General features: G+C 32.1%; 1 protein-coding gene across 1 annotated transcript; it reads left to right on the plus strand.

Annotated features, from left to right (window-relative positions):
- Positions 1–281: 281 nt before the first annotated feature.
- Positions 282–25,922, plus strand: LOC139488257 (DNA polymerase delta subunit 2-like). Its single transcript, XM_071273752.1, has 10 exons — positions 282–584; positions 1,793–1,914; positions 3,388–3,511; positions 3,922–4,042; positions 5,325–5,520; positions 8,385–8,465; positions 8,769–8,926; positions 21,483–21,610; positions 22,120–22,221; positions 25,676–25,922. Exons 1-10 carry the CDS (start codon positions 359–361, stop codon positions 25,834–25,836), a joined length of 1,419 nt encoding a protein of 472 aa, XP_071129853.1. The 5' UTR covers positions 282–358; the 3' UTR covers positions 25,837–25,922.
- Positions 25,923–27,769: the final 1,847 nt, after the last annotated feature.

The raw sequence follows: 27,769 nt of genomic DNA on the forward strand, positions 1-27,769 counted from the left end.
ACACAGTATGAAAGTTATCAAGAAAACAGTTTTAAGAGATGGCTTCTCACTGTGTCCTTTGCATATACATTGTAGGTCATTGTATATGCCAAAATGGTTAATATTTCCTATATATTCCTAATAATGATGAATCCTCATAATTATCAATTACTTAGTAAACAAACAGGAATTATTAGAAGGTGTATAATAATCTTGAATATAGTCGGACTCATTTTTGGACGTTGCATTCTTTGATTTGCTTGATTCATTTTTGGGGTAAGTTGTCAAATCATGCAAAGAATTTACCTTCACGTTAAAGAGTTCCGCTGGCGGGAATGTTTTCAGTTTCTAGAGTTGTTATTCTTATAAGCACACAAACATGTTACTTAATCCCGAAAAAGGCACTACAAATGTTGGAAAACTACTGACTGAACCGACAGAATCATCTGATGCAGATTATGTTCGATCTGATTGTAAATATGAAGATTTGTCGGAAAGATTTCGATTGAAATCAAAAAACTTTTCAAGACAATATGCTCATCTATATGCTGAACGGTTGTGGAGTATGAGGGACAAAGTAGTGGATGCTGCTAAATCAAAGTGGGGTAAAAAATAACTTGAACATGCCAGAGAAGCCACCATTTTTCCTGTTTTTTTTCTCCTTCTGAGTTGTTGTTTTTGCTTTGTTCTGTATTTTTGAAACGCTTTTCACTTTCATAAGTATGCTTTTGGTCGTGCAACATCACAACATTAATTAATATGTATATTCACGCAAAGCTTGTTGTAATTACTGCAGGGGGTCTAGGGCCAAGTGGGGAAGCTGAGGGGTAACTGTCAGAAGCCAAATCCTGCATTCTTGATTTCTCCTGGCAGATAATTTAATGATTTCAAACACCATTTTTTTTTAAACAAAGTTAACCTTTTTAAATAAAAAAGAAAAAAAAATCAAATGTACATGTACATGATGTAGAAATTGAACCAGTTGACATATTTTCTTTCTACTTTAATTTATATTTCAACAGAAAAGTCGTTTGCAAAACCCATTCTGGTTGGATCTTTGTACATTGTATTTACTCCCTTTCGCCAACAATGGCCAATACTAGCAGAAATCCCTGTGCAGGTGGTGCTCATCATTATAAAACATTGTCGCATGTTGACTTACACACGGGAATTGACATAGAATTATGTGGGGGAAACAACGATGTGTATGATTTTTCAGGCATATGCATATGAAACAAATAAAGAAAACGATAATAGTTATCCAATAATTAAACACCTCTGAGAAATCAATGTCTAACCTTAGTTATACACCAGAACAAAATTTCATATTGCCCAGGGAACAACTCCATGATGTGTTTCACTTGCCCATCTTAGATTTTACTTGCTTAGCACATATATATAATTGAACCCTGGGTATAAATCAAACTTGTATAAGTGCAGAACAAATGGACAATGCAATGGCAAGTAATTAACAAGCGACATAAATCAGTATACAAAACAACAGAACTATTAAACTACATGTATAGACTGATCAACATAAACCTCACCAACAGGGGGGGGGGGGGGGGGGGGGAGGTCTCCTGTGCCAAAGAAAGGTAAGCAGATCCTGCTCCACAAGTGGAACCCATCATGTTGCTCATCTCAGTGCAGACTGGGTTGCACATTTCTAATTCCAATTTTAAAAGTCTTGGTTCAATATTTTTTTAATCTTGAAAAATCCATGAATCAGTTTAAACAATTGTTCACCATTTAAGTTAATCTAGATTGGATAACTGTATATGAATTCACATGTATTTTATATTTTTATTTGTAGGAAAAGATGTAAATATAAAGAAGTTGCATGAGTTGCAAAGTGATGAGAAATGTGTTATAATTGGTACCCTATTTAAGCACATGGAACTTAGACCTAGTATCCTGAAAGAATTAAGTGAAGAGGTATAATTGACTTGATTGAATTCAAGTACATCAAATTCACTTTCAAAACTTAAACGTGAGAATAAACGTTGGTAATGGCATATAATGTAGCTAGTTGAATAAAGTTTTGTGTTTTAGAAAGATGATCAAAACTGTTGTCTATATTGTACATTTGTTTATATACATGTAGGTACAGACTCGGAGGGTTTCATTATTGTTTAAGTGGACTGGTACGTTTCTGATTTTATCAAGAAATTTTCTATGTTCTCTATGAATATCTTGTATGAAAATTAATTTCTAAATTAGGCAGTACCAAACTCTTGTTAAGCAGAGTAAAAGTATGGTTTAGTACAAAGTACTGCCTCTTTGGTGTAGGTCCACATACAGCCTTCAACTATGAGAAAAGCATATGTATATTCTATGTTGTAAGCTTAAAAAGGCTCCAGCATGACAACAAAAGAGAAAATGAACTGTCTGATTTATCATGTTTATGCTAAAACAAACGAGAGAAAAATATAGCAGAAAGCAATCATTGACCACCACTGAAATACAGATTCCTGATTTTGGACATGCACTTAAATAATATGGCGAGTTAAAGGTGATGGTGAGCAGTCATACATTGTACCTCCCACAACTTGGTACAGAGGTGAAACATTACTACTTTCAAACAAACAGTTGGAAAATGCTTGACTCATCAGATTACCACCAAGCTTAAAAAATGTGCCTACTTCTGTCAAACGGCTTGATGGATGTTAGTTGAAGCTCATATTTAAAGCGGTGTATTAAATGATGTATTCCCTCTGCTTCAAGCTAAAGGGGAGATAATATATATTTTAAGTATTTCAGTGCAGTTATCCTTTTATGAGTTCATTCTTAGTTCTAGTTACTGTAAATTAAGGTTACTTTTTCATGTTGTTAGACAATATTTCACTGTTGCCCATAAATGCAGCAAAATTTGAATAACTAAAGAATAACTAGGCGAATGATACTATATACATTTTTTGAAAAGCTACATATTGCCACAGTAATTATATCATACATTTCATCACTGAGCATCAAAATCTGCATCAGCAGAATGAATTGTATGCAGAAATGAAGACAGAAATACTATGTACATCAAGTAGGCTTTTTTTTTAATTTTTGATACACATTTGCTGAGATTGAATACATTATAATTAATATCTTTGTTTTCTCACAGTCAAATTGAAGTGGGTCATGTTGAGACTTGTATTCCAATCACTAGTCCAATGGAATTTTAAGATATACCCTTACAGGTTTAAAATACACAAAAATGAGTACAGTGCAACATGTGTAATCCGACACTGGGGGACCAGAAAATAATATCAAATTAAGTAGGGTGTTGGAATACTTAGGTTTTTTCTGCGAGGTAAGTCATATTTTGGGACCATGAAAATGTGTCGGTTAAAGCAGGATGTTGCAATACTCAGGTGTCAGATTAGAAAGGTTACACTGTATTGAATGTATTTTTTTCAGCATAATTTGATGCCTCAACCAATTAAGTCTAAGTACACAGATAGTAATGATAAATTGATCCTTGAAGATGAGTTACAAAGAATTTTATTAATTGGAAAACTAGATATACAGACTTCAGTGACAGGTATTTAGAAATTTAAATGCTTGTGAATACTTTCTGAGATAGTTGTAGGAAAATAAGATGCCAACTAGCAACTAGCAGGATCATTGAATTGTGAATTAACTATTTAGTTTATTTTTGAAAACAGTTTTAACAATTTTAAATGTTAAATAAAAGTGCATTGTTGAAAAGATAAGAGCAGTTTTTGTAGTTTGTTTTTTGTGGGTATACTCTTGATGGCAGGTATACAGTTGTATAAAAGATTCAACTTATTTATGTTATCACATCCAAATTCATCCAGTTGCCCAATCTGTGAAATGTGCATATTGCAATCTATTATTTGACCAAAATATGTAAAAAAACACACCATGAATTACATTAATACGTACATGTAGCATGATCAACTAGTTAAAATATTCACATTGTTTATATAGGTGTAATTGTTGCATTGTATGGTGTAGAACCAGACGACAACAGAGGAAAGTTCCAAGTGGAGGATTTCTGTTACCAACAGTTACCAGAACAAATACAGAGACCTATGTTTGAACATGACAGGTATACCAACTGACTTAACAAAAACTGGTACAGAATAAAAATGAGAACAGAAATGTTGAATATGTCATAGAGACCACAACATGACCTAAGAGCAGAAAACAGGCCACCCATGGGTCTTCAATATAATGAGAAAATCCTGTAACCAGAGGCGTGCTTCAGCTGGCCCCTAAAAAAATGTGTACTTGTTCAGTGATAATGGAAGTCATACTAAACTCTGAAATATATATATAAATGAAGTAGAATTAAAAATCATACAAGACCAACATAAGGCCAGAGGCTCCTGACTTGGGACAGGCATAAAACTGCAGCGTGGGTTAAACATATTTTTTTGAGATCTCAACCATCCCCTATACCGCTAGCCAATGTAGAAAAAAACACAATAATACACACAGTAAAACTCAGTTAAAAAGTTCATAAATAAATTTTAGTCAGATTTAGGCAATCTCAGATAATGGTGTAAAAATCAACTTGGAGAGTACTTTGTAGATATTTGATTTCATGATTTAACCAAATTCAGCATTACAAACATATAGAAAATTTGTTCTTGGTTTAACATATTTATTTGTGGTTCACATACCTGTACCAATGAAATCCTTGAAAATTGGTATCCAAGGAATAAAAATGAATCCACCGTGGCTTAAACAAAACATTGGAAAAGATTTCAAACATTCAATTGAATATGGACTTTATTTTGTTTGAAAAACAGTGCAATGCTGATAGTACAAAGGATTATGAATATAACTTGCATGCAGTTGTGTTTATTAGTTATTTGATTTAAGTTTGGTAAATTTTCTTGTCTAAATAAATGCACACGTAAAAATTTCTTTCCCATTTGTCATTTAATGAATTTTAACAGAAAACTGGAGAGATTGTCCTTTTAAAGAGTTAATAATTACATTAGATTTATGTTTCTTTATAAAACTTATTCTGATTGGATACACTGCAATCTCCTGTTATTCCTTAATCAACTTCATTACACAATAAAATTTATCATTCATGATGACACAAGGTCCCACAATAAAGTGCACAGGTAAATTAAATCTTAACTTGATAAAAATCGTGCTTTCATGATCCTAGCTAAAAATGTAATTATAAGTATTGAATGCTTCTTTTTGTAACTTCATAGGGTTGTAAAAGTGTTGACCGTGCATACATTTTTAGAATGAAGCACTTTTCCACGCTTCATACAAAATGTACTTTGGTCAACGCTTTTACACCCCAATGAAGTTACAAAAAGAAGCATTCAATTCCTAAATGAACTTTCATTTACTTTATTATTTAGGTTTATAGCTATCATATCTGGTTTAGAAATAGGAGGAAAAGATGAAAAGTCTTTTCCATTACAACTTATGGTCGACATGGTAACAGGTCAGGTGGGAGATATGGACCAACAAGAATCTTCATCAAGTATTGTACGTGTAATAGTAGCAGGAAATTCACTCAGTGAGGATACGCAGGATAAAGAGAGTTTACAGAAGGTATTTTATATTGATATAATAGAAACTATCATAGGAACATTCTACTGATCTGAAATGTGTCTACTTGCAATAGCATTCACGACTCAAAGCAATTTCTAATCTTGTTTTAGAATACAAGTTTTACTCTGCACCTCTACAGTATAAATGGTTAGTTTTTGATAAATTCTTGATGAGTTCTGATTGAGAGAAAAAAAAAGCATCAGTAATAATAGGTAGAATGCATTTGGTTTATTTAACCCATTTTTGTCGAGCCTGCAACTTTTGTTGCAGAAAGCTCGACATAGGGATAGTGATCCGGCGGCGGCGTTAGCTAACTTTTTAAAAGCTTTATATTTTAGAAGGTGGAAGACCTGGATGCTTCATACTTTGTATATAGATGCCTCATGTTACGAAGTTTCCGTCAGTCACATGTCAAATGTCCTTGACCTCATTTTCATGGTTGAGTGACCACTTGAAAAAAAGTTCAGATTTTTTGTAATGTTGAATTCTCTCTTATTATAAGTAATAGGGTAATTATATTTGGTATGTGCGTACCTTGCAAGGTCCTCATGCCTGTCAGACAGTTTTCACTTGACCTCAACCTCATTTCATGGATCAGTGAACAAGGTTAAGTTTTGGTGGTCAAGTCCATATCTCAGATACTACAGTACATTCCGGTTATTTGCATAGCCTATTTGTCAGAAGAAATTATGCAATAAAGCGGAGTATGCTTATATCCGAAATGCCAAAATACGGAGTCAAATAACATCGATAGTGCAGATCAGTAAAGGAAATCCTGAAGAAAGATGAACGTCCATAATTCACTTACAACATATTGAATGATTATTTATTCTAATAAAAGTTATTTGTCTAGTGTCATGCATTTTATTTCATTGTTTATTATTTCAATAAAGTTTATAAACACATTTAGTTTTAGTTTATTTATGTACCGACTTTTCCTTTACCCGAGATACGAAAATAAAATTGTTCTAAAAATAGATTTGTTTCTATGACCCGGATGTACAAATTATATTGTTACTCTTTGATTTAACAAACTGTTAAACAATGCTACACAGTTTATAATCATTTGATACAATAAATGTGTAATGAACTGCCTTTAATATGCAGTATTTACCGATTGCACAGTGATGTAACACTGTTACTTTGACCTCGTTAGTTTCTTATATGCAAAGTAGTTAACAGGTAATGGGGCCCTGCAAGGGTTGAGGGTTATTTGCTGGACACGAGTGTTGAAAGTGAAAAAATATAATAATTTTAAGTTAATGTTCTTTTCAAAAAATATTAAAAATAAAAGATTGATGTATGAAATTCTTCAACCATATATAAATGCCCTGTAATATCTAACATAAATGTAGATCACCCCTAGCCAAATTACGAGATTGCACATTGGATAATGATCGATAATTAGCAGGCGTTATTGTTTTAAAAATACATGTACACCCAAAAGGTAATCTATGAACAATGTTTAAAATGCAATCAATAATTAACACCTTTTGAGATAGAAGATCATAAAATGGTTGTGTTTTTACAACAATCAGCTGATTGACATTTTTATGACCTCGAGGCTTAAAATAGAATATGGGAAACTTTACCTGTGTACACATCGAGGCCTTTTTTTATAATCATATAAACACGAAAGAAACTGTGTTAAAACTTTATTTAAATAACACAGAAGTAAATCTGAAATAATATCAAAAATTATGACGCATTCAAGAAAAATATACTCACCAAATTGCTGTTTCCGGTCAAAAATCTCGTCAGTTTTAACTAAGCATATCTAGCTGGCGATTATTTTCTATGCAATTAACCGAAATGCCACTTGTGGGCTATGCATATAACCGTACAATTTAACATTAGATGAATGGGAAATGGTTTTGTGCAGGAGAAAAGTATGCAATTAACCGAATTATGCTATTAAGCGGTATGCAATTAAGTGGAATCGACTGTATAAGCAATAGGACTAGTATATTCGTTGTATGGAAGGACTGTAAGGTGTACATGTCCAACTGGCAGGTGTCATCCAACCTTGACCTGATTTTCATGGTTCAGTGGTTATAGTTAAGTTTTTGTGTTTTGGTCTGTTTTTCTCATACTTTATGCAATAGATCAACTATATTTGTTGTATGGAATGATTGTAAGGTGTACATGTCTAGCGAGCAGATGTCATGTGACCTTGACCTCATTTTCTTGGTTGAGTGGTCAAAGTTAAGTTTTGAGTTTTGGTCTTTCTATCTAATACTATATGTCATAGGTCAACTATATTTGGTGTATGGAAATATTTTATGATCTTTATGTCAGTCACGCAGGTTTTATTTGACCTCGACCTCATTTTCATGGTTCATTGGTCCTTGTTTAGTTATCTTGGTTAATAAGTTTTTGTGACAGTTTTGAATAAAGCTTTATACTTACGACTATCAGCATAATAGCAATGATTAGTAAAGAAGGCGAGACATTTCAGCGTGTGCACTCTTGTCTTCTCTTCTTGCGACACAATACATGTAGCAAAATATAAGTTGAAAGTTTTTTTATTAAGGGTATAGATTCACAAGATATAACACAAAATCACCATACTTGGGACTCTATTTTCTTTGCTTATTAGATATTTTTGTTCAAATATGTGCCCAGGTGCTTAGTTTAAAATTTGAAACCCTTCAAATGTTTCAAGAATATTACCACACAAAGTTTATGTTCATCAATGTTAAAAATAATTTGATATCTGACTTACAAACTATACCAGTAGAGTATTATAAACCAACTTAACTTTTTCAGAGTTGAATTTTTATTTACAAAATCAAATCATAAATATAGACAACCTACAGCAATTTTTAATGGATATGAAATAAAGGAATAATAATGATTTTCAGGCCAAATATTTAACAAAGAAATCTGAAGCAGCAAGTGTAGAGGCAGTAAAAACATTGGATGATGTTTTCTTTCAACTATCTGTAAGTAAATATTCTTAAATCAAACCTACTTATAAGTGAATGGGACTATATAAATATTAAGCAAACTTATCCTTTCAAATTGAATAAAACTGTAATTAATGTTAAAGCCAAGAATTCTGCTGTGGTTCTTAAACAACCTATTCTAGGCCACTATTGTTTACATTATGTTTTTCTAACTTGGTTTAATCATGAAAAAAGAAAATGAGATAGCAATCTAACAACTTAAAAAGATAAAAGACATCTAAGAGAGCAATATATGTGTTGTCAAGTCACTAATTATAAAAGATAAAAATTGTATTCCAGGGTAGTGTTGATGTAGATGTTATGGCAGGAGAATATGATCCTACAAATTTTACCATTCCTCAACAACCTTTACACAAATGTATGTTTGCTCAGGCATCAAGATTTCCAACATTTAAAACAGTCACCAATCCATATGATTGTCATGTAGAAGGAGTCAGGTGAGTTGTTAGAATTGTCACCAATCCATATAATTGTCATGTAGAAGAAATTAGTTAAGTTGTTAGAACAGTCACCAAGCCTCTGATTGAGTCAGGTGAGTTGTTAGAACTGTCAACAATCCATATTATTGTCATGTAGAAGGAGTCAGGTGAGTTGTTAGAACAGTCTCCAAGCCATCTGATTGAGTCAGGTGAGTTTTTATGCCCCACCTACGATAGTAGAGGGGCATTATGTTTTCTGGTCTGTGCCTCCGTTCGTCGGTCCGTCCGTCCGTCTGTGCCTCCGTTCGTCCGTCCGCTTCAGGTTAAAGTTTTTGGTCAAGGTAGTTTTTGAAGAAGTTGAAGTCCAATCAACTTGAAACTTAGTACACTTGTTCCCCATGATATGATCTTTCTAATTTTAATGCCAAATTATAGTTTTGACCCCAATTTCATGGTCTACTGAACATAAAAAATGATAGTGCGAAGTTCAGGTTAAAGTTTTTGGTCAAGGTAGTTTTTGATGAAGTTAAAGTTACATCAACTTGAAACTTAGTACACATGTTCCCTATGATATGATCTTTCTAATTTTAATTCCAAATTAAAGTTTTGACCCCAATTTCACGGTCCACTGAACATAGAAAATGATAGTACGAGTGGGGCATTCGTGTACTATGGACACATTCTTGTTAGAACTGTCACGAATCCATATTATTGTCGTGTAGAAGAAGTCAGGTGAGCAGCTTTAAACTGATCACTTCTGAATACTGTAAATTCAGAAATTATTGAGTGCATTTATTATTGCGATTCTGTCATTTTCGACTTAAATGTATTTTAATTTTAACGATTTTTAGAAAAATCCTGTTTAATTCATATAAAATATTTCAAAATGCAAGTTTAAATTATTGTGTTTGAAACTCTGTCACAAATTTCGCAATAATAAAAACCTTTGCATTAATATCTGAATTTACAGTAATCCAATGATCAATGGAAGACAATGGGCCCCTTATGAACTGTAAAAAGCATTCTATATCCTTTTTAATATTTATGAATACTGCTGCTACAAAATCATCACAATTTTTAAGAAAGATTAGGACCCTTCACGGTAAGTTCGGCCATATTGGATAGGGGGCAGATTTTTTTTTGAAAGAGGTGGAAATAGAATAATAGTATGGGAAATCCTATGCATGTTTCCATGCCCCTGCTCTGTTTTAATGGTGTTTTTCCCATTTTTTCCCACCATTTTTACCTCCATTATAAAAACCTGTCCCCTATCCAATATGGCCAAACTAACCGTGAAGGGGCCTAATCTATCTTAAAAATTGTGATGATTTTGTAGCAGCAGTATTCATAAAAATTAAAAAGGATATAGAATGCTTTTTACAGCAGAGCTCCAGATAAGCTGCGTATTTGCGTGATCACGCAATACAAATAATAAAAAAACCAATGCAATTGCCAATTGCAGGGTTCAAAACCCAATTATATGCCAAAACCATGAGTTCTCAACCATTTTATTGGCTACTTTTTGCATTATTTACCCTTATCTGTTTACAGTCGTCGCGTAAATCTATTTTTATAATATTTATAATTGGAACTGTCCTTTCGTTCTAAAAATAGATCCCTGTATGGGTCCCTGTTGGAATGTTCTGTTGCTCAAAGGAACATATGTTTTTGAAAACATTTCGATCTTCTCAGCGTTTATTTAATTAACGTGTGTCATGGTGTCATATTTTTATACGCCCGTCGTCTTTTAGACGGGACGTATTATGGTATACCGTTGTCCGTCCGTCCGTCTGTCCGTCCGTCGTCCACACTTCGGACAATAACTCAAAAACACTTTCACCAATTTCCATGAAACTTAAGTGAATTGTTTATATCTATTGACGTAAGCTCCCTTTGGTTTTTTTTTTAATTTCAGATTTTAAGTTTGGGATTTATGGGGCTTTATTCATAAAAAAGGGGGGATTTTCAACACTTCGGACAATAACTCAAAAAGGCTTTCACCAATGTCCATGAAACTTAAGTAAATTGTTTATATCTATTGACGTAAGCTCCCTTTCGTTTTTTTTTAATTTCAGATTTTAAGTTTTGGATTTATGGGGCTTTATTCATAAAAAAAGGGGGATTTTGAACACTAGGGACAATAACTCAAAAAGGCTTTCACCAATGTCCATGAAACTTTGGTGAATTGTTTATATCTATTGATGTAAGCTCCCTTTCAATTTTTATAAATTTCAGATTTTAAGTTTTGGATTTATGGGGCTTTATTCATAAAAAAAAGGGGGATTTTCAACACTTCGGACAATAACTCAAAAAGGCTTTCACCACTGTCCATGAAACTTTGTTGAATTGTTTATATCTATTGACGTAAGCTCCCTTTCGTTTTTTTTTAATTTCAGATTTTAAGTTTTGGATTTATGGAGCTTTATTCATAAAAAAAAGGGGACTTTCAACACTTCGGACAATACCTCAAAAAGGCTTTCACCAATGTCCATGAAACTTTGGTGAATTGTTTATATCTATTGATGTAAGCTCCCTTTCAATTTTTATGAATTTCAGATTTTACATTTCCGTGTTATGAATTTTTATGCTTAAAAAATGGGGGATTTTCCAATTTTGGGACAATAACTAACACTTTCACAAAATTTTATACAACTTTGTTTATATCTATTGACATAAGCTCCCTTTCCATTTTTATAAATTTTAGATTTTACGTTTTCTTAAGTAATGAATGTTTATACTTAAAAAAGGGGAATTTTATGAAACTTTGGTGAATATATTAATGTAACATCCCTTTTGATTTGTATATATATTTCTAGTTGATCATATAAATTCATTTAAAGCATAAAAGACAAGTTAAAAGAGCAACGGGCGTATCATGCGCTAAAGCACAGCCCTTTATTTCAAATTGCTCAGGATTTATTATAACAAACATTGAATTAAAACGAAAGTGGAAGTCCGGTAAAATCATTGAATAGAAGCATGTTTTCATCTCCTTTTGAATAGCTGAGAGAAAGTTATAATGACAACAAGACTCAGCCAGTATTTTTATGCAATTAAGCTGCATTATGCGAGCACCCTAGATTTGTGTTCTACCCAATAAATGCTGAAACATTGCCATTGTTATTACCTAGCTCGCTACTATGTTATATATAACTAATTGAACACTTTTTTAATACTTTTTATTCTGGATTACAAAAAATATGACCAGAAAAACCTTAATTGATCGTCGATTTATCCAAAAGTTTTGAAGTTACACATAGGAAGTAGTGCTTATTAAGAATCCTTGTGTTGTTCATTATGACTTGTGCTTTTAGCTAAGATGTCAAAGAACAGTTGTATGAACTATTTAATTGCCGAAAATCTCTTAAGACAAGTAGTTTAGATTTCCATAATGGCAAAAGTCATAGGGATATTGTTTGTCATCAATACGTAGTACAACTACGTCAGTAGTCTATTATATAATAAGTTCAACTGTTCATGCTGTTGGCGGCAATTTCAAATTAGAAAAAGAAATTTTCGTAGCGTTTCAATTTGGAGGCATGTGTGTAAATTAGCGGTGGTCCGAGGTCCTCGACCTTCCACTTTTGCAAGCTGAATTTCGAATAGGATAGTTGGTTTCTAGCTACGCCCGATGTAGTTACCTTCTACTTGAAAGAAAATAAGAAATTACTTTGCAAACCTTTTCACCATGTTCACCAAAGTCTCCAATTAAACGAAATAAAAACTTATTTATTTATCATTATTATTTATGACAGCGATATTCATTTTGTTCAATCGTTAGCTTTATACAGAAAATCGCCGACAAATATTGTATAAATTCGAGTAAAATCTTATCTGATTGACAAAAACAACATTGTAAACACATAACAATGGCGGCCGTGAAGACAAAATTTTACAATATCGGATACTATTCTGGAAGCGGATAAGGATAATTCCGGGTTTGGCGATCAATTACTAAATAAATCAAAGCAGGTGAAAAAATAAATCTATGCATGGTAAATGAATATAAACACTAGAAGATATATGTAAAAGAAAGAAAAAGCAGAAAAATATTTTATACAGAAACTCAAAATTACTTTTTGACAAATTTTAATTTAAAAATCCAATACAACGTGACAGCTGGGAACAGTATATCTAACAATATACATATTCATGGTCACAGTCTAAATTTTCTTTATCAGTGATAAATGATGATAATGCATGTGAGATGCTTTTAAAGTGTAAACATATTACTTCAATTTCGAAGGGTTATTTGTTTTTCTCAATTTTGAAGGGTCAATTAAAGTAGCTGAAAGTGTCTTTCTTTATTTTCACAAATAATGCAACTATATTATATATACCGGTACCTAAATGTAAGTAAATCATATGATATATAGGTGGCATTCTTTGGGCCACTCTACCCCTCCTGTTTGATAACTTGGAAACGGTCGAGCTCCCCACCCCTAAACCATATGAGGGGCAGATCCAGGATTTTAGGTTAGGAAGGGCGCAAACTTAAATTTTCGCCGAGCAGAGCGAGGCTAAAAAAAATTTGAGTTAAAATTATCGGAATATTCTTTATTAAGCTGAGAACAACCCATGCTTTGCAAATTTAAGGGGGTGCAACCATATATATTCATGTTTGTGACAATATGAAAAATCAAATGAAATATAGAAAGAGTCGCTGGGGAGTCACCCCACCCTTCCTGTTTTAGAATTTAAAAATGGTCCAGATCCCCACCCCTAAACCATATATATTCATGTATGGGACAATATAACAAATCAGATGAAATATAGGGGAGTCCCTTGGGCCACCCCACCCCCTCCTGTTTGAGAACTTGGAAACGGTTGAGATCCCCACACCAAAACAATATATATTCATGTATGGGCCAAACTATAACTAATTAAATGAAATATAGATGGAGTCCCTGGGGTCACCCTACCCCTCCTGTTTGAGAACTTGGAAACCAATGAGATCCCCACCCCTAAACCATATATATTAATGCATGGGACAATATAACAAATAAAATGAAATGTAGGGGAAGTCCCTAGGGTCACCCTATCCCCAGTGGCGGATCCAGAAATTTTCGTAAGTGGGGGCCCACTGACTGACCTAAGAGGGGGCCCGCTCCAGTCACGCTTTAGTGATTCCCTACATAAGCAACCAATTTTTTCCCAAAAAGGGGGGGGGCCCCTGCCCCCCTAAATCCTCTGCCTACCCCTACCTGTTTGAGAACTTGAAAACCGTTGAGATCTCCACCCCTAAATTATATATATTCATATGTATAGGACAAAATAACAAATCATTTACATTTACTATGGGCAGGTCAGTCAGACCTCACCTTTGATCCCTGTTGTAGTGAACATTTGTCTGATTCGTGTCTCATAACTTTTGTACTATAGAACAAAAACTCAGTTTTCTTTCCAGGGAAACCAGTCTGTTCATACAATTACATGTTCATACTAAGTCAACTTGAACTTCTAGCAGTCAAATAAAACCAAGGTAAACTACCAAGTAGAACAACTGCAATCATTTGCAACTTGTACCACTGCAGACTCACCATAAAAAAATATACATTGATATATGCATTGCTTTTGAAACCTTGATAACATATAAATTATTTGCCTTAATAAATAAATCATTACATAAACATGAATGGACTATATATGAATGTTTAATGTTGAGGCAACATTGCCAGTTTTCATAATTACGGTTGCCTTGGTTTTTGGTTAACTGCCTTCAGCGCTGTAAGCGCTTTGATTAGGAAATGTCCATCGAACGCACGGGTGTGTTTGTGTACCTTAACGAGAACATTGCTTATAAACACGGGGTTTCATCAAAATGAAATCAGTTGGAATAAGTGTAAGGTCAAATCAATTATGACATGTAGTTGGAAAGCATCGGAAACCAAAAGTTCTAATTGGGAACAACTTAACCCAGATTTATGTAAATTGAATAAAACAAAAAAATTAAAGTATAATTAGAGTTTATATACTATTTATTTTTTTCATTTTACGGTTATTGAGTGAATACACACACAGACACTCGTTTCAGAATTTTTTTTTATATAAAGGTATATAGGAAAAAAAATTCTGAGATGAGTTCCTCTGAATACACATATTCGGTTTTTACATATTTGTCGAGCCTACAACTTTTGTTGCAGAAATCTCGACATGGGGATAGTGATCCGGCGGCGGCGTTAGCTCACTTCTTAAAAGCTTTATATTTTAGAAGGTGGAAGACCTGGATGCTTCATACTTTGTATATAGATGCTTAATGTTACGAAGTTTCCGTCAGTCACAGGTCCAATGTCCTTGACCTCATTTTCATGGTTCAGTGACCACTTGAAAAAAAAGTTCAAATTTTTTGTAATGTTGAATTCTCTCTTATTATAAGTAATAGGATAACTATATTTGATATGTGCGTACCTTGCAAGGTCCTCATGTCTGTCAGACAGTTTTCACTTGACCTCGACCTCATTTTATGGATCAGTGAACAAGGTTAAGTTTTGGTGGTCAAGTCCATATCTCAGATACTATAAGCAATAGGACTAGTATATTCGTTGTATGGAAGGACTGTAAGGTGTACATGTCCAACTGGCAGGTGTCATCTGACCTTGACCTCATTTTCATGGTTCAGTGGTTATAGTTAAATTTTTGTGTTTTGGTCTGTTTTTCTCATACTATATGCAATAGGTCTACTATATTAGTTGTATGGAATGATTGTAAGGTGTACATGTCTAGCGGGCAGATGTCATGTGACCTTGACCTCATTTTCATGGTTCAGTGGTCAAAGTTAAGTTTTTGAGTTTTGGTCTTTTTATCTAATACTATATGCCATAGGTCAACTATATTTGGTGTATGGAAATATTTTATGATCTTTATGTCAGTCGCGCAGGTTTTATTTGACCGTGACCTCATTTTCACGGTTCATTACACAGTGTTAAGTTTTTGTGTTTTGGTCTATTTTTCTTAAACTATAAGTAATGGGTCAACTATATATGTTGTATAGAAGCATTGTTAGCTGTACATGTCTGCCTGGCATGGTTCATCTGACCTTGACCTCATTTTCAAGGTTCATTGGTCTTTGTTTAGTTATCTTGGTTAATGTTAAGTTTATGTGACAGTTGTAATAAAGCTTAACTTTATACTTAGGACTATCAACATAATATCAATGATTAGTATAGAAGGCGAGACATTCTAGCGTGTGCACTCTTGTATATAAGTTGTGAGAAAATACAAAACTGGCAGAAGGTTAGAAACGGGACACAAATTAAACCTACAATTGCTTGTCAGTGAATAAAACAGCTAGTACATTTACAAGAAAAGAAACGTATTTAAGATGGAAAAACATCTGGGGTTGATACTGCCTTAAGTTTCAATATTGTGTTGATGAAAAAACCCAATACATTAAGGAGCTTGGTGGTGAATAACCCAATTTGATATTTACTTGAGGGGTGAGTTGGAATTGATAATGCAATTAAAAAACTTTATCACCCAATTACATAAGAAAATGGTGGGTAAAAACCCCAATTTGTGAATTCTTATCTGGAGCTCTGTTACAGTTCATAAGAGCCACTTTCACTCTGAGGATTAAGAGATCATATTTTACATTGATACTAGTCAGAAAAATTATACTGTTATAATCTAGTACAAAAAGCTATTAGGCCAAGTAAAATTAATTAGTAGATTTTCATCCAAATTTTATTTTAAATTGGGGCGGGTGGGAGTATTTTGTTTTTTAAATTTTATTTCATATGAAACCGTTTTGTGACGAGTTCTTCATATATGCAAGTGTAATAATAAGCTTATATCATGTATACATAAGTATGGGGAATCTTACTTAATTTTTCAAATCCTTAAATAAATATATCTAATTGCGGCTTTAAAAACAACAAAAACGTGTGAGAAATGCTCTCTTCAGTTGGACTACCTACACCAAATGCATTTATGTTTCTAAATGATGGTTTGTATTCATAGGCACTCGTCTCAGAAAAAAAATTCCTATATACCTTAATATAACACATTATGTTATATTAAGGTATATACTATAGGATTTTTTTTCTGAGACAAGTGCCTGTGTTTGTATTCCCATAAAATGAAGCAAATGCATTGGTATGCAACACAATTATTATGAGTACAGAATAAAGTGAAAACTCAAACAGTGTTGAAAAAAATAGGGTTAGTACTTACGCAAGATGAAAATATAATTACCATGTAAAACATGAACTTAATAAAAAAAAAAAGTTGTTATTTAATGACTCTTTTGGGTGTATTGGGACATTTGCTGTTTTTCAACATAAAAAGACTGCCATGGGAAAATCTAAGGACTTGCGTAAATAAAATGTGTATGTTAGTCGACTTTTTATACGTCCGTCAAAATTTTGATGGGACGTATTATGTTATACAAATGTCCGGTGTCTTTCCGTCTGTCTGTCCGTCCGTCCGTCCGTCTGTCTGTCCGTCTGTCTGTCCGGCGTAAACATGTCGCACAGTAACTTGAGAACGACTTATCCAAATTTCATGAAACTTAATATAGTTGTTTCTTATGATGGTCAAATGATCTGTATACTTTTTGGTGAAAATAAGATTTAAACTTTTTGAGTCTCGGCACTTTTTAACTAAAACAGGTGTGTGTTTTTTTCACATGTCGCACTGTATCTCAAAAACGATTCTTGATTATGGCTTAAAACTTTAAACACTTCTTAGTTATATTAATCTCAATATCTGTATACTTTTTGGTGATGATTCAAAATTTCATTTTTGAGTTATTGAGTATTTTGTAAAAAATGGGGAGGGGATTTTTACATGTCGCGCCATATCTCAAAAACGATTTATAATTATTGCATAAAACTTTACACATGTCTTTGTTATATTAATCTAAAGATCTGTATACTTTTTGGTGATGATTCAAAAAAATTTTTTGAGTTATTGAGTATTTTGTAAAACAGGGGAGGTTTTTTTTACATGTTGCGCTGTATCTCAAAAATAATTTATGATTATTGCTTAAAACTTAACACACTTCTTTGTTATATTAATCTAAAGATCTGTATACTTTTTGGTTTTTATTCAAAATTTTATTGGGTAATATTTAGTTTTTTGTAAATAAAAACAGGGTGGGGGGTTTCATATGTCCCGCCGTGTCTCAAAAACAATATATGGTTATTGCTTTAAACTTTCTCAGAAACTATTTATGATTATTGCATAAAACCTCCACACGACGTCGGGCGTATCATGCGCTCATGGCGCAGCTGTTTATTAAATTCAATGTAAGGTCATAAATCTAACAAGTTTGTGCTTGTGTTTCAATATCTTTAATCCAGTCATGTTTTCTGTATCAATGGTTTCCATGAATCTTGCACTTTAGATATCATTCACAGTTTAAATTTCCTGACACAAAGTCATCGCATAAATAAAAAAATCTGCAGTTTTCTAATCACAGAAATTTGTGACATACCATGATTTGCATCTTGGAAATATTGTGTTTCTTGTAACACGAATATTTCACGTCATTCTCGTAATCAATCTTTACTCTCTGAGGATGATGTTGTCATCATAGAGCAGCAGAATATGTCGACTTAATCATTTTGGTTAGATTTACTTGAGGTACAAAACCGAAATTTGAAACAGGAAGCTTTGAATGAAACGAAATTTTAATGGTAACCGGTAATGAAAATGAACAAAATCAGGAAATCATAAATTTTATAAATAAAAAAATCAGGGCGGGACAATTTCGGAGGGGCCGGCGGGGATGAAAATCAATCAATTAATTTTAATTGGCCTTAAAATAAAATGCAATTTTATGTTTTTTCATGGCATATTATTAGCTCACCTGACCTGAGCTTTTCTCATCACTTGGCATCCGGCGTCCGTAAACTTTTACAAAAATCTGTTCTCTGAAACTACTGGGCCAAATTTAACCAAACTTGGCCACAATCATCCTTGGGGTATTTATTTTAAAAATGTGTCCAATGACCTGGCCATCAAACCAAGATGGCCACCATGGCTTAAAATAGAACACAGGAGTAAAATGTATATTTTGGCTTATATCTTTAAAACCAAAGCATTTAGAGCAAATTTGACATGGGGTAAAAATTGTTGATCAGGTCAAGATCTATCTGCCCCGAAATTTTCAGACAAATTGGACAACCTGTTGTTGGGTTGCTGCCCCTGAATTGGTAATTTTAAGGAATTTTTGCAGTTTTTGGTTATTATCTTGAATAAAGAGATAAAACTGTAAACAGCAATAATGTTCAGCAAAATAAGACCTACAAATAAGTCAACATGACCAAAATTGTCAGTCAACCCCTGAAGGAATTATTGCCCTTTATAGTCAGTTTTAACAACTTTTTCGTCATTTTTTGTAACTTGTACAAAAATCTTCTTCTCTGAAACTACTGGGCCAAATTTCAACTAACTTGGCCACAATCATAATTGTGGTATATAGTTTAAAAAATGTGTCTGATGACCCCACCTACCAAACAAAATGGCCAACATGGCTAAAATTAGAACATAGTGGTAAAATGCAGTTTTTGCTTTTTATCTTTGAAACTAAGACATTTAGGGCAAATCTTTCAAAATTTAAATGTCCTTCAGAATAAGATCTATCCCATCACAAATTTTCAGATGAATCCTAAAACCCGTTGTTGGGTTGCTGCCCTAAAATTGGTAATTTTAAGGAAATTTTGCAGTTTTTGGTTATTATATTGAATACTATTATAGATAGAGATAAACTGTAAACAGCAATAATGTTCAGCAAAGTAAGATCTACAAATAAGTCAACATGACCAAAATTGTCAGAGTATCCCTTAAGGAGTTATTGTCCTTTATAGTCAATATTGAACAACTTTTCGTCTTTTTGTAACTTGTACAAAAATCTTCTTTTCAAAAACTATTGGCCAAATTTAACCAAACTTGGCCACAATCATTATTAGGGTATCTTTTTTAAAAAAGTGTCAAATGACCTCGCCTACCAACCAAGATGGCCGACATCAGTAAATACAGTAACAGGTGAGTGACACAGGCTCTTGAGAGCCTCTAGTTTCCTTTTGTTTTTGTCCCATATTTTGGATAAATATGTAAATTATAATTATGACATTTTTTTTATTTTAGCAGGATAACAACTTATTGAAGCTGGCCTTTTTCTGTTATTCTTTGGAAAATATGTAAATAATGAGTTCACTTAAATGTTTAAACATTTCTAATAAGTTTTATGCTGAGCCATGTTAATCTATATGATGTTTCGTCCTTGTCATTATATTTATAAAAATATCAAGTACCTCTTGTGTAATGTCAACATATTTATTTTGGGTAAATAACTGAAGGAGAAATTTTAGATTGTGTAATTTGTGCTTAATCTGATTGTCCTTGTGTTGTTAATGAAATATATTTAAATTTGTATAATGAGCCTCTATTAAATCGCTATTTTTAGTAAGCTGCAGAGCAGATAAGGAAATGTCTTTCCTGACAGATATTACACATTATAAAGATAGAAGCAATTTGTTTCTAACAAACAACACAATTAACAAAGCATAGTTAATCATTTATGTTAAATATTTTGAAAACTAAATGTTGGATCTACAATGGTTTATTATACCCCACGCAACGAAGTTGCGGAGGGTATAATGTTTTTGACCCGTCCGTCCATCAGTCCTGTTTCTTGTCATCGCAACTCCTCTCAAACCACACAACAGAATTTCACGAAACCTTTTCAGATAATAAGGACATACTATGTAGTTGTGCATATCGACGGGAAATTGCGATTCAATTTTTTTTCTAGGAGTTACGACCCTTTGAACTTATTTACTTTAATGTACTACTGCAACAGTTTGTCATCGCAACTCCTCTCAAACCACACAACAGAATTTCACGAAACCTTTTCAGATAATAAGGACATACTATGTAGTTGTGCATATCGACTGGAAATTGTGATTCAATTTTTTTCTAGGAGTTACGCCCCTTTGAACTTATTTACTTTAATGTACTACTGCAACAGTTTGTCATCGCAACTCCTCTGAAACTACATAACAGAATTTCATGAAACCTTTTCAGATAATAAGGACATACTATGTAGATGTGCATATCGACAGGAAATCACGATTCAATTTTTTTCTAGGAGTTACGCCTCTTTGAACTTATTTGCTTTAAGGTACTACTTCAACAGTTTGTCATCTCAACTCCTCTGAAACCACACAACAGAATTTCATGAAACTTTGTAGATGATAAGGACATACTACGTAGATGTGCATATCAACAGGAAATTACGATTCAATTTTTTTTCTAGGAGTTATGCCCTTTGAACTTATTTGCTTCAATGTACTTCTGCAACAGTTTGTCATCTCAACTCCTCTGAAAACACACAACAGAATTTCATGAAATTTTGTAGATAATAAGGACATACTATGTAGATGTGTATATTGACAGGAAATTATTATTCAGTATTTTTTCGTATACAATTTTTTTTTCTTATACTTATTTAATTTCTCCAATGACAATGTGGGGACGTGGGGTATGTGAGCGTGCTCACTAAGGTTCTTTAATTAATGATGCATATGTTTTCTTTCATTATTCATTATCATTTAAAATTCATTTTCAGAGTCCTTGGTACCTCAGGACAGCCAGTCACTAACATTATGAGATACAGTGAATTAGATGATGCAGTGGACATATTAGATAAATGTATTACCTGGGGACATATTGCTCCCACAGCTCCTGACTCATTGGGTATATACTATTTATTCACTACATATAAACATCAACAGAAAAGGAGTTCACTGAGTTAATGCATTTTTTCATTTTGTATTTTTTTTAAAAAACCAGTTAAATATTATTATACTTTGACTTTACTTGATTAGCATAAATCACCAACATTGATAAAGTAAAGATAGCACAGAAAGACCATTTTACAATTACAAGTAAAGATGAGTATATGGATTTGTGTGAGTGGAGGGGCTTTGGTTATTATTTTGTGAGCATAAATCACAGCCACAGGCTTATTCAGTATCAAAATATCAATTTCCACTTAATAGATCATTAAAGCTACTGCCAATAGTCACATATGTATACACTGCAACTATAGAGTCTGGAAAAAACATGTGAATATACAATTTAAGGAAATAAAATACAAAGTCATCTGCATACATAAAACATTAAGCCAGAGTTTCTAAGGTTTTGAAATGAGATTTAACTGCTGTAATTGTTCATGAGCGTAAAATATTTCTTTTCTTTCACAGGTTGCTATCCATTTTATAAAGAGGATCCCTTCATAATAACAGAATGTCCACACATATTCTTTTGTGGAAATCAGTCATCATTTGGCAGTAAAATTCATGAAGGTAAGTTGTACCAAGAAATAAACAAATGTTTCTTAGGACACAATATATGACGAAACTGAACCAGACACATTAACTTATTCATTTACCATTATGAAATTATGGTCTTTGATTATCTAAAAATAAACAATGTGATGTACATTGGGAGAATCTGTCATCTGAACTTCTTATCTATCTTGTTTTAATCTTGAACAGCATCTTGAACTATTCATATAAGCATAGCAAGATATGTTGGTTTCAATGTACCATTTTCCCTTTTTGACGAGCCTTCGACTTTAGTCGAAAAAGCGAGACTAAGCGATCCTACATTCTGTCGGCGGCGTCCACAAATATTCACTCTGTGGTTAAAGTTTTTGAAATTTTAATAACTTTCTTAAACTATACTGAATTTCTACCAAACTTGGACAGAAGCTTGTTTATGATCATAAGAAAGTATCCAGAAGTAAATTTTGTAAAAATAAAATTCCATTTTTTCCGTATTTTACTTATAAATGGACTTAGTTTTTCTGCGAGGAAACATTACATTCACTCTGTGGTTAAAGTTTTTGAAATTTTAATAACTTTCATAAACTATCCTTGATTGTACCAAACTTGGACAGAAGCTTGTTTATGATCATAAGATAGTATCAAGAAGAAAATTTTGTAAAAATAAATTTCCACTTTTCCGTATTTTACTTATAAATGGACTTAGTTTTTTTGCCAGAAACAAAACATTCACTCTGTGGTTTAAGTTTTTAAAATTTTTATAATGTTCTTAAACTATCCTGGATTTCTACCAAACTTAGACAAAAGCTTGTTTCTGATCATAAGATATTATTCAGAAGTAAATTTTGTTAAAAAAAAAAAATCACTTTTTCCGTATTTTACTTATAAATGGACTTAGTTTTTCTTCCAGTTAACATTACATACAGTCTGCAGTTAAAGTTTATAAAACATTTATTAGATTCATAAACTATCCTGGATTTTTTACCAAACTTGGAAGCTTCTTTCAATCAAAAGACAGAATCGAGAGGGAAATTTTTATTGATGTTTTTCTTCATTTTTGTTGAGTCTGCGATTAACAGCAAAAGTAGGCGAGACACTGGGTTCCGTGGAACCCTTACAAATTTTTCTTGATATGAGTGTAAAGTGTGACTGCTGATATAAAATCTAAAGTGACAATAAAAACTTTGTTTTAAAAAATGACTGTAAAAGTTGATTCTATTATAGATACAAATGAAAATTTGACTATTTTTGTAGGATAATGTATATGATATATGATAAAGATCATGATATTGTTTAAAATTACACAATAATATAAAAATGAGGAGATGTGGTATGATTGCCAATGAGACAACAATCCACCAAAGTTCAAATAAAGTAGATGTAGGCAATTATAGGCAATCATAGGGCCTTCAACAATAAGAAAATCCATACCATTACTTTTAAAGGGGCTCGCGGGTTTAAATCAATTTTTTTTATTTAATATAGGATTTCTCTATATTTTTCTATAAATGAACTTATCTTATACTTAATAGAAAAATGAAATAAAAAATGAGGTTACTGTTCATTTACGCTCACAATCTGCCTTCGAAAGAAGCATACTGTTAATGTCCTTTTTTTCTGTTGAACTAATAGGGGAAATAGCGGTAATATCGAAATAAAAAAAAGAACTAAATTACAGGAATCGCTTCAATTTTACAATTATTTAGATTATGTACAGCTTATTCGAAAACAACAATAAAAAATATAGGTCACCGATGAGTTAAAAAAGATAATTCAATTTTAATGCCAAAAATGGTATTATTGCACCATAGGGAGATAATTGTGAGCTTTTTCAATGATATATACATTTTAAAAGTCGCCTGGGGCCAACATGAATTGATTTTTTGGAATGATTTTTGTACCATATGATAAAGTAACAACTACTTAAGGTAATAAATAAAATTTGTAATGAAAAATTAATGTTTAATATTTTTCTGAAAATCTTATACCCGCGAGCCTCCTTAATTCATGTATTGTATAGTGAAACTAAGAGGTCATGACTTGTTTTCTTAGGTAATTAAGATTTGAAAAATAAATGCTTTTACTGTGTGTATCCAATAACCCTTGTGGTAGTAAATTACCTATTGCCTGACCAGTTTAAAAAATTGTCAATACAATTTGTCCATTTAAATTGTACAATAGGTATTTTGAGAGCTATCATCAACAGGTGGTCATTTAACTACCTGTAGATTTACCTGGTTGTTTTTGACAGAGCTAATTTAAATGACTGATAGCTAGCATGCTTTTCTCATGTCTAATGTCCTGAATGGACTATTCTATTTAGATATGAGACATTTAACATTTAATACACAATTTGTTCTTTCTAATAAAGATATTTATTGTAAATTTATTTATTTTGCTAACAATCACAAATAAATCATTGCTGGTAAATCCCACTTTCATAATGAAGAATAAAGCACTGAAATTTCTATTCACTTTAGCCATTTGTACTTTTTTTTGATATATTGAAAATAAATTTTTAACAGGAATTCCAATTGAAGTAGATCCTGAATATTAAATGAAATTTTAACATCACTACTTTTCCATTTCAGGAATCTTAATATAACATGAAAATATATCCCATTAGAAAACACCAATCCACACATAATTCATCTTGTAGAATTATTCACAACTAGATGGGCTATCCAAAAAAATCCATTGCACAAACACTTTAATTCCATATCATGAATCAGAAACTTAAAATATATCCAAAATTAAAAACATCATGAAGCAAACATATATCTACTTTTTTTATAAACTAAATTCACTGATTGAAATTTCCATCTTGACTGTCTAGAGACACAAAAAGAAATGGCTTAAAATGTCTCATATCTAAACAGAATAGTCTATTCAGGACATTGGTCATGATACATGAGGAAAGCAAGCTAGCCATGAGTCATTTAAATTTTACCTTTTAGGGAAGATTTTTTACTGGATAGTTAAATGACTGTTGATGAGCTCTCACAATAACTATTGTACAATTTAAATGGACAAATTGTGTTGACAATTTTTTATACTGGTCAGGCAATAGGTATTTAAATACTGCAAAGGTGATTGGATAATGACAGTAAGAATTAGTATGAAGAAAAAATTTATTACAGCAGAAGGTTGTTTTGATACACATGTTATATTTTTTCTATTATCAAATAAAGTTTATACAAATCCGAGGTCAAAGAAAATATAATATGCAAGTTTATTATTGGTATCATGATATTCACATAGAAATACTATTCCATTTTTAACGAAAGGATTCAATAAATAAATACCATATTACCTAAATACCATACATCATCAATCACCATTGAAATTTTACATTTGTTTTTCATTTGTTTTTCATTTGTTTTTGATTGAATTCTACAAAAATAACATGACTTATCTCCCCTTAACTATTTATTAATAAATTGTTAACATGAATATTCTGATATCATTTCAGGACCTAATGGACAAGAGATATTATTGGTCAGTGTACCTAAATTCTGTCAAACAGCCACATGTGTATTAGTAAACTTAAAAACATTAGATTGTCATCCAATGGAATTCAACTCGCAGTTCTCTCAACCAATGGAAACTGAAAGTCCGGAAGTTGACAAATAATACTTACAACCAGTTTTTGTGAATATATTATGTAATTAAATTTTGTACATTTGTCTCTATTAAAAGTGCTGAATATGAAAAATAAATCTTTATATACATACCAGTAGAATAGATTATGATCTATAAAGCAAAACTAAGCAGGCATATTTTATGATTATAAAGAAAGTGGATCAGCCTTTTTATGAAGATTCTTGGAATTGCTCAATCTCATTTATGTAGTTCACACTGGAAAATTGCCACAAGATTTCAAGAAAAAGACACTTTTGATAACTGTTTGAACATGTCTTAGGAAGCTTGATTAATTTCAAATCATGTGTACATTTGTGGAATCTTCATGGACAAACCTGTTTGCCATCATCAAATAGAAGTTGAAAATGTTTGTGAATGATTCTAAAACACTTCTCGAATGATTTAACAAGTCAAAATAAATCAATTAAGAAACTTGTGTTTGGTTAAATGGGAAGCTCAAATAGGACATGGAAATGAAAATAAATAATACAGGAGTATACTGAAAACAGTTCTTAATATATATCACTCTAAATGACTTCAAAAGTAAAACATTTTCATCCTTAAGTAAAAAATAATGTTTAAAATATCTTTCACATTAATGTTTGAAGGATCTTAAGCTAAAACAAAGCATATGTGTTAGTATGAAACGCCATAACAGAACAAACAACTGATTACTTTTGTAGTTCTAAATCATATAAGCTGGTTCCTGGCTGACTTGTGCACTTTTTTTGTTCCATTAAATGCAAATGGATTCTACTTTATTTTATGCAATTCTGTGAAAAGAAGCAAGAAATTTGTTATGGAAAAACATTTAATTTTGAAATTTAACAGTTTATATTTGGTATTGAATTAAAATTTCATATTAATATTGATTAGGTAAATTTTAAGTTTTGAAAATGATAAGAGAGCCCTTTACAATTTCAATTACAAAGTTTACAAACATGCCAGAATGAAATCAAACCTTGCAAAATCTATTTTTTTCTCTTATTTTTCTGACTTATTGTACCCCAGTCTGGCCAGGTCAACTATTTAGAATAAAACAGCTATAAAAGCCTGAATTCAGTAAATGATCCTTTGATTTAACAAAAAAAGTGATCTTAATATACCTTTGAAAACACTATAAGGAACTTATCACATTTTTAGAGATTGAAAAACCTACTGAACCACTATTTTCAATGTTTTATGATATGGATGTTTCATCTTTAATATTTGTCCATCAACTGATTTGTGTCTGCAAAATGTTTTTGTGTGACATCCAATATGTCATGGATGTTATTTTTCTGGATATTTCACCATATTCAACGCCTTTGCTAAGTTTTCTCATTAACATAATACAACAATTTTCATGCAGTCATCTCAGTTGAATGCAACACAAAATCCTTAAAACTCTCAGTATCATTGAAATTGTTTACAGTCAAAAGTAAACTTTCTTATATTGTGTATAAATTTATGAAATGCCATTGAAGTTTGGTTTGATGTTGCATGATTATTTGTGCATATCAGTTTTCAAGTAATAGATGGTGCATTGTCCTCAATTATGGTATGTACAAATGTATAAGTATGATGTGTATTATGAATACATAAATTTGTATATATGGTAAACTACATTAGATAAAATGCTTTAGCGCACAGTTTATATGAACATGATGATAATGTATTGGACGGAAAGCTTTACATTAATAGCTGGACACAACGTATCTTTAAAACCGATTTCTTATTGGGCCTTCTTTAGCATATGTCCATTTTCTTTTTATTACCACTTAGGGGCATTATGCTTTTCGGTCTGTTTGTGTGTTTGTCTGTCTGCTTCAGGTTAAAGGTTTTGGTCGAGGTAGTTTTTGATGAAGTTGCAGTCTAATAAGCTTGAAACTTAATACACATGTTCCCTGTGATATGATCTGTCCAATTTTAATGCAAATGTTTA

Source organism: Mytilus edulis, chromosome 9 (assembly GCF_963676685.1).
Source record: "Mytilus edulis chromosome 9, xbMytEdul2.2, whole genome shotgun sequence".
Taxonomy (NCBI): domain Eukaryota; kingdom Metazoa; phylum Mollusca; class Bivalvia; order Mytilida; family Mytilidae; genus Mytilus; species Mytilus edulis.

Excerpts from the sequence above, each read along its gene's own strand:
- LOC139488257 (XM_071273752.1), top strand. The coding sequence starts at position 359 with ATGTTACTTAATCCCGAAAAAGGCACTACAAATGTTGGAAAACTACTG. Across the intron at positions 585-1,792 it reads TGCTGCTAAATCAAAGTGGG|GAAAAGATGTAAATATAAAG; the intron begins GTAAAAAATAAC and ends TTTTATTTGTAG. Across the intron at positions 3,512-3,921 it reads TATACAGACTTCAGTGACAG|GTGTAATTGTTGCATTGTAT; the intron begins GTATTTAGAAAT and ends TTGTTTATATAG.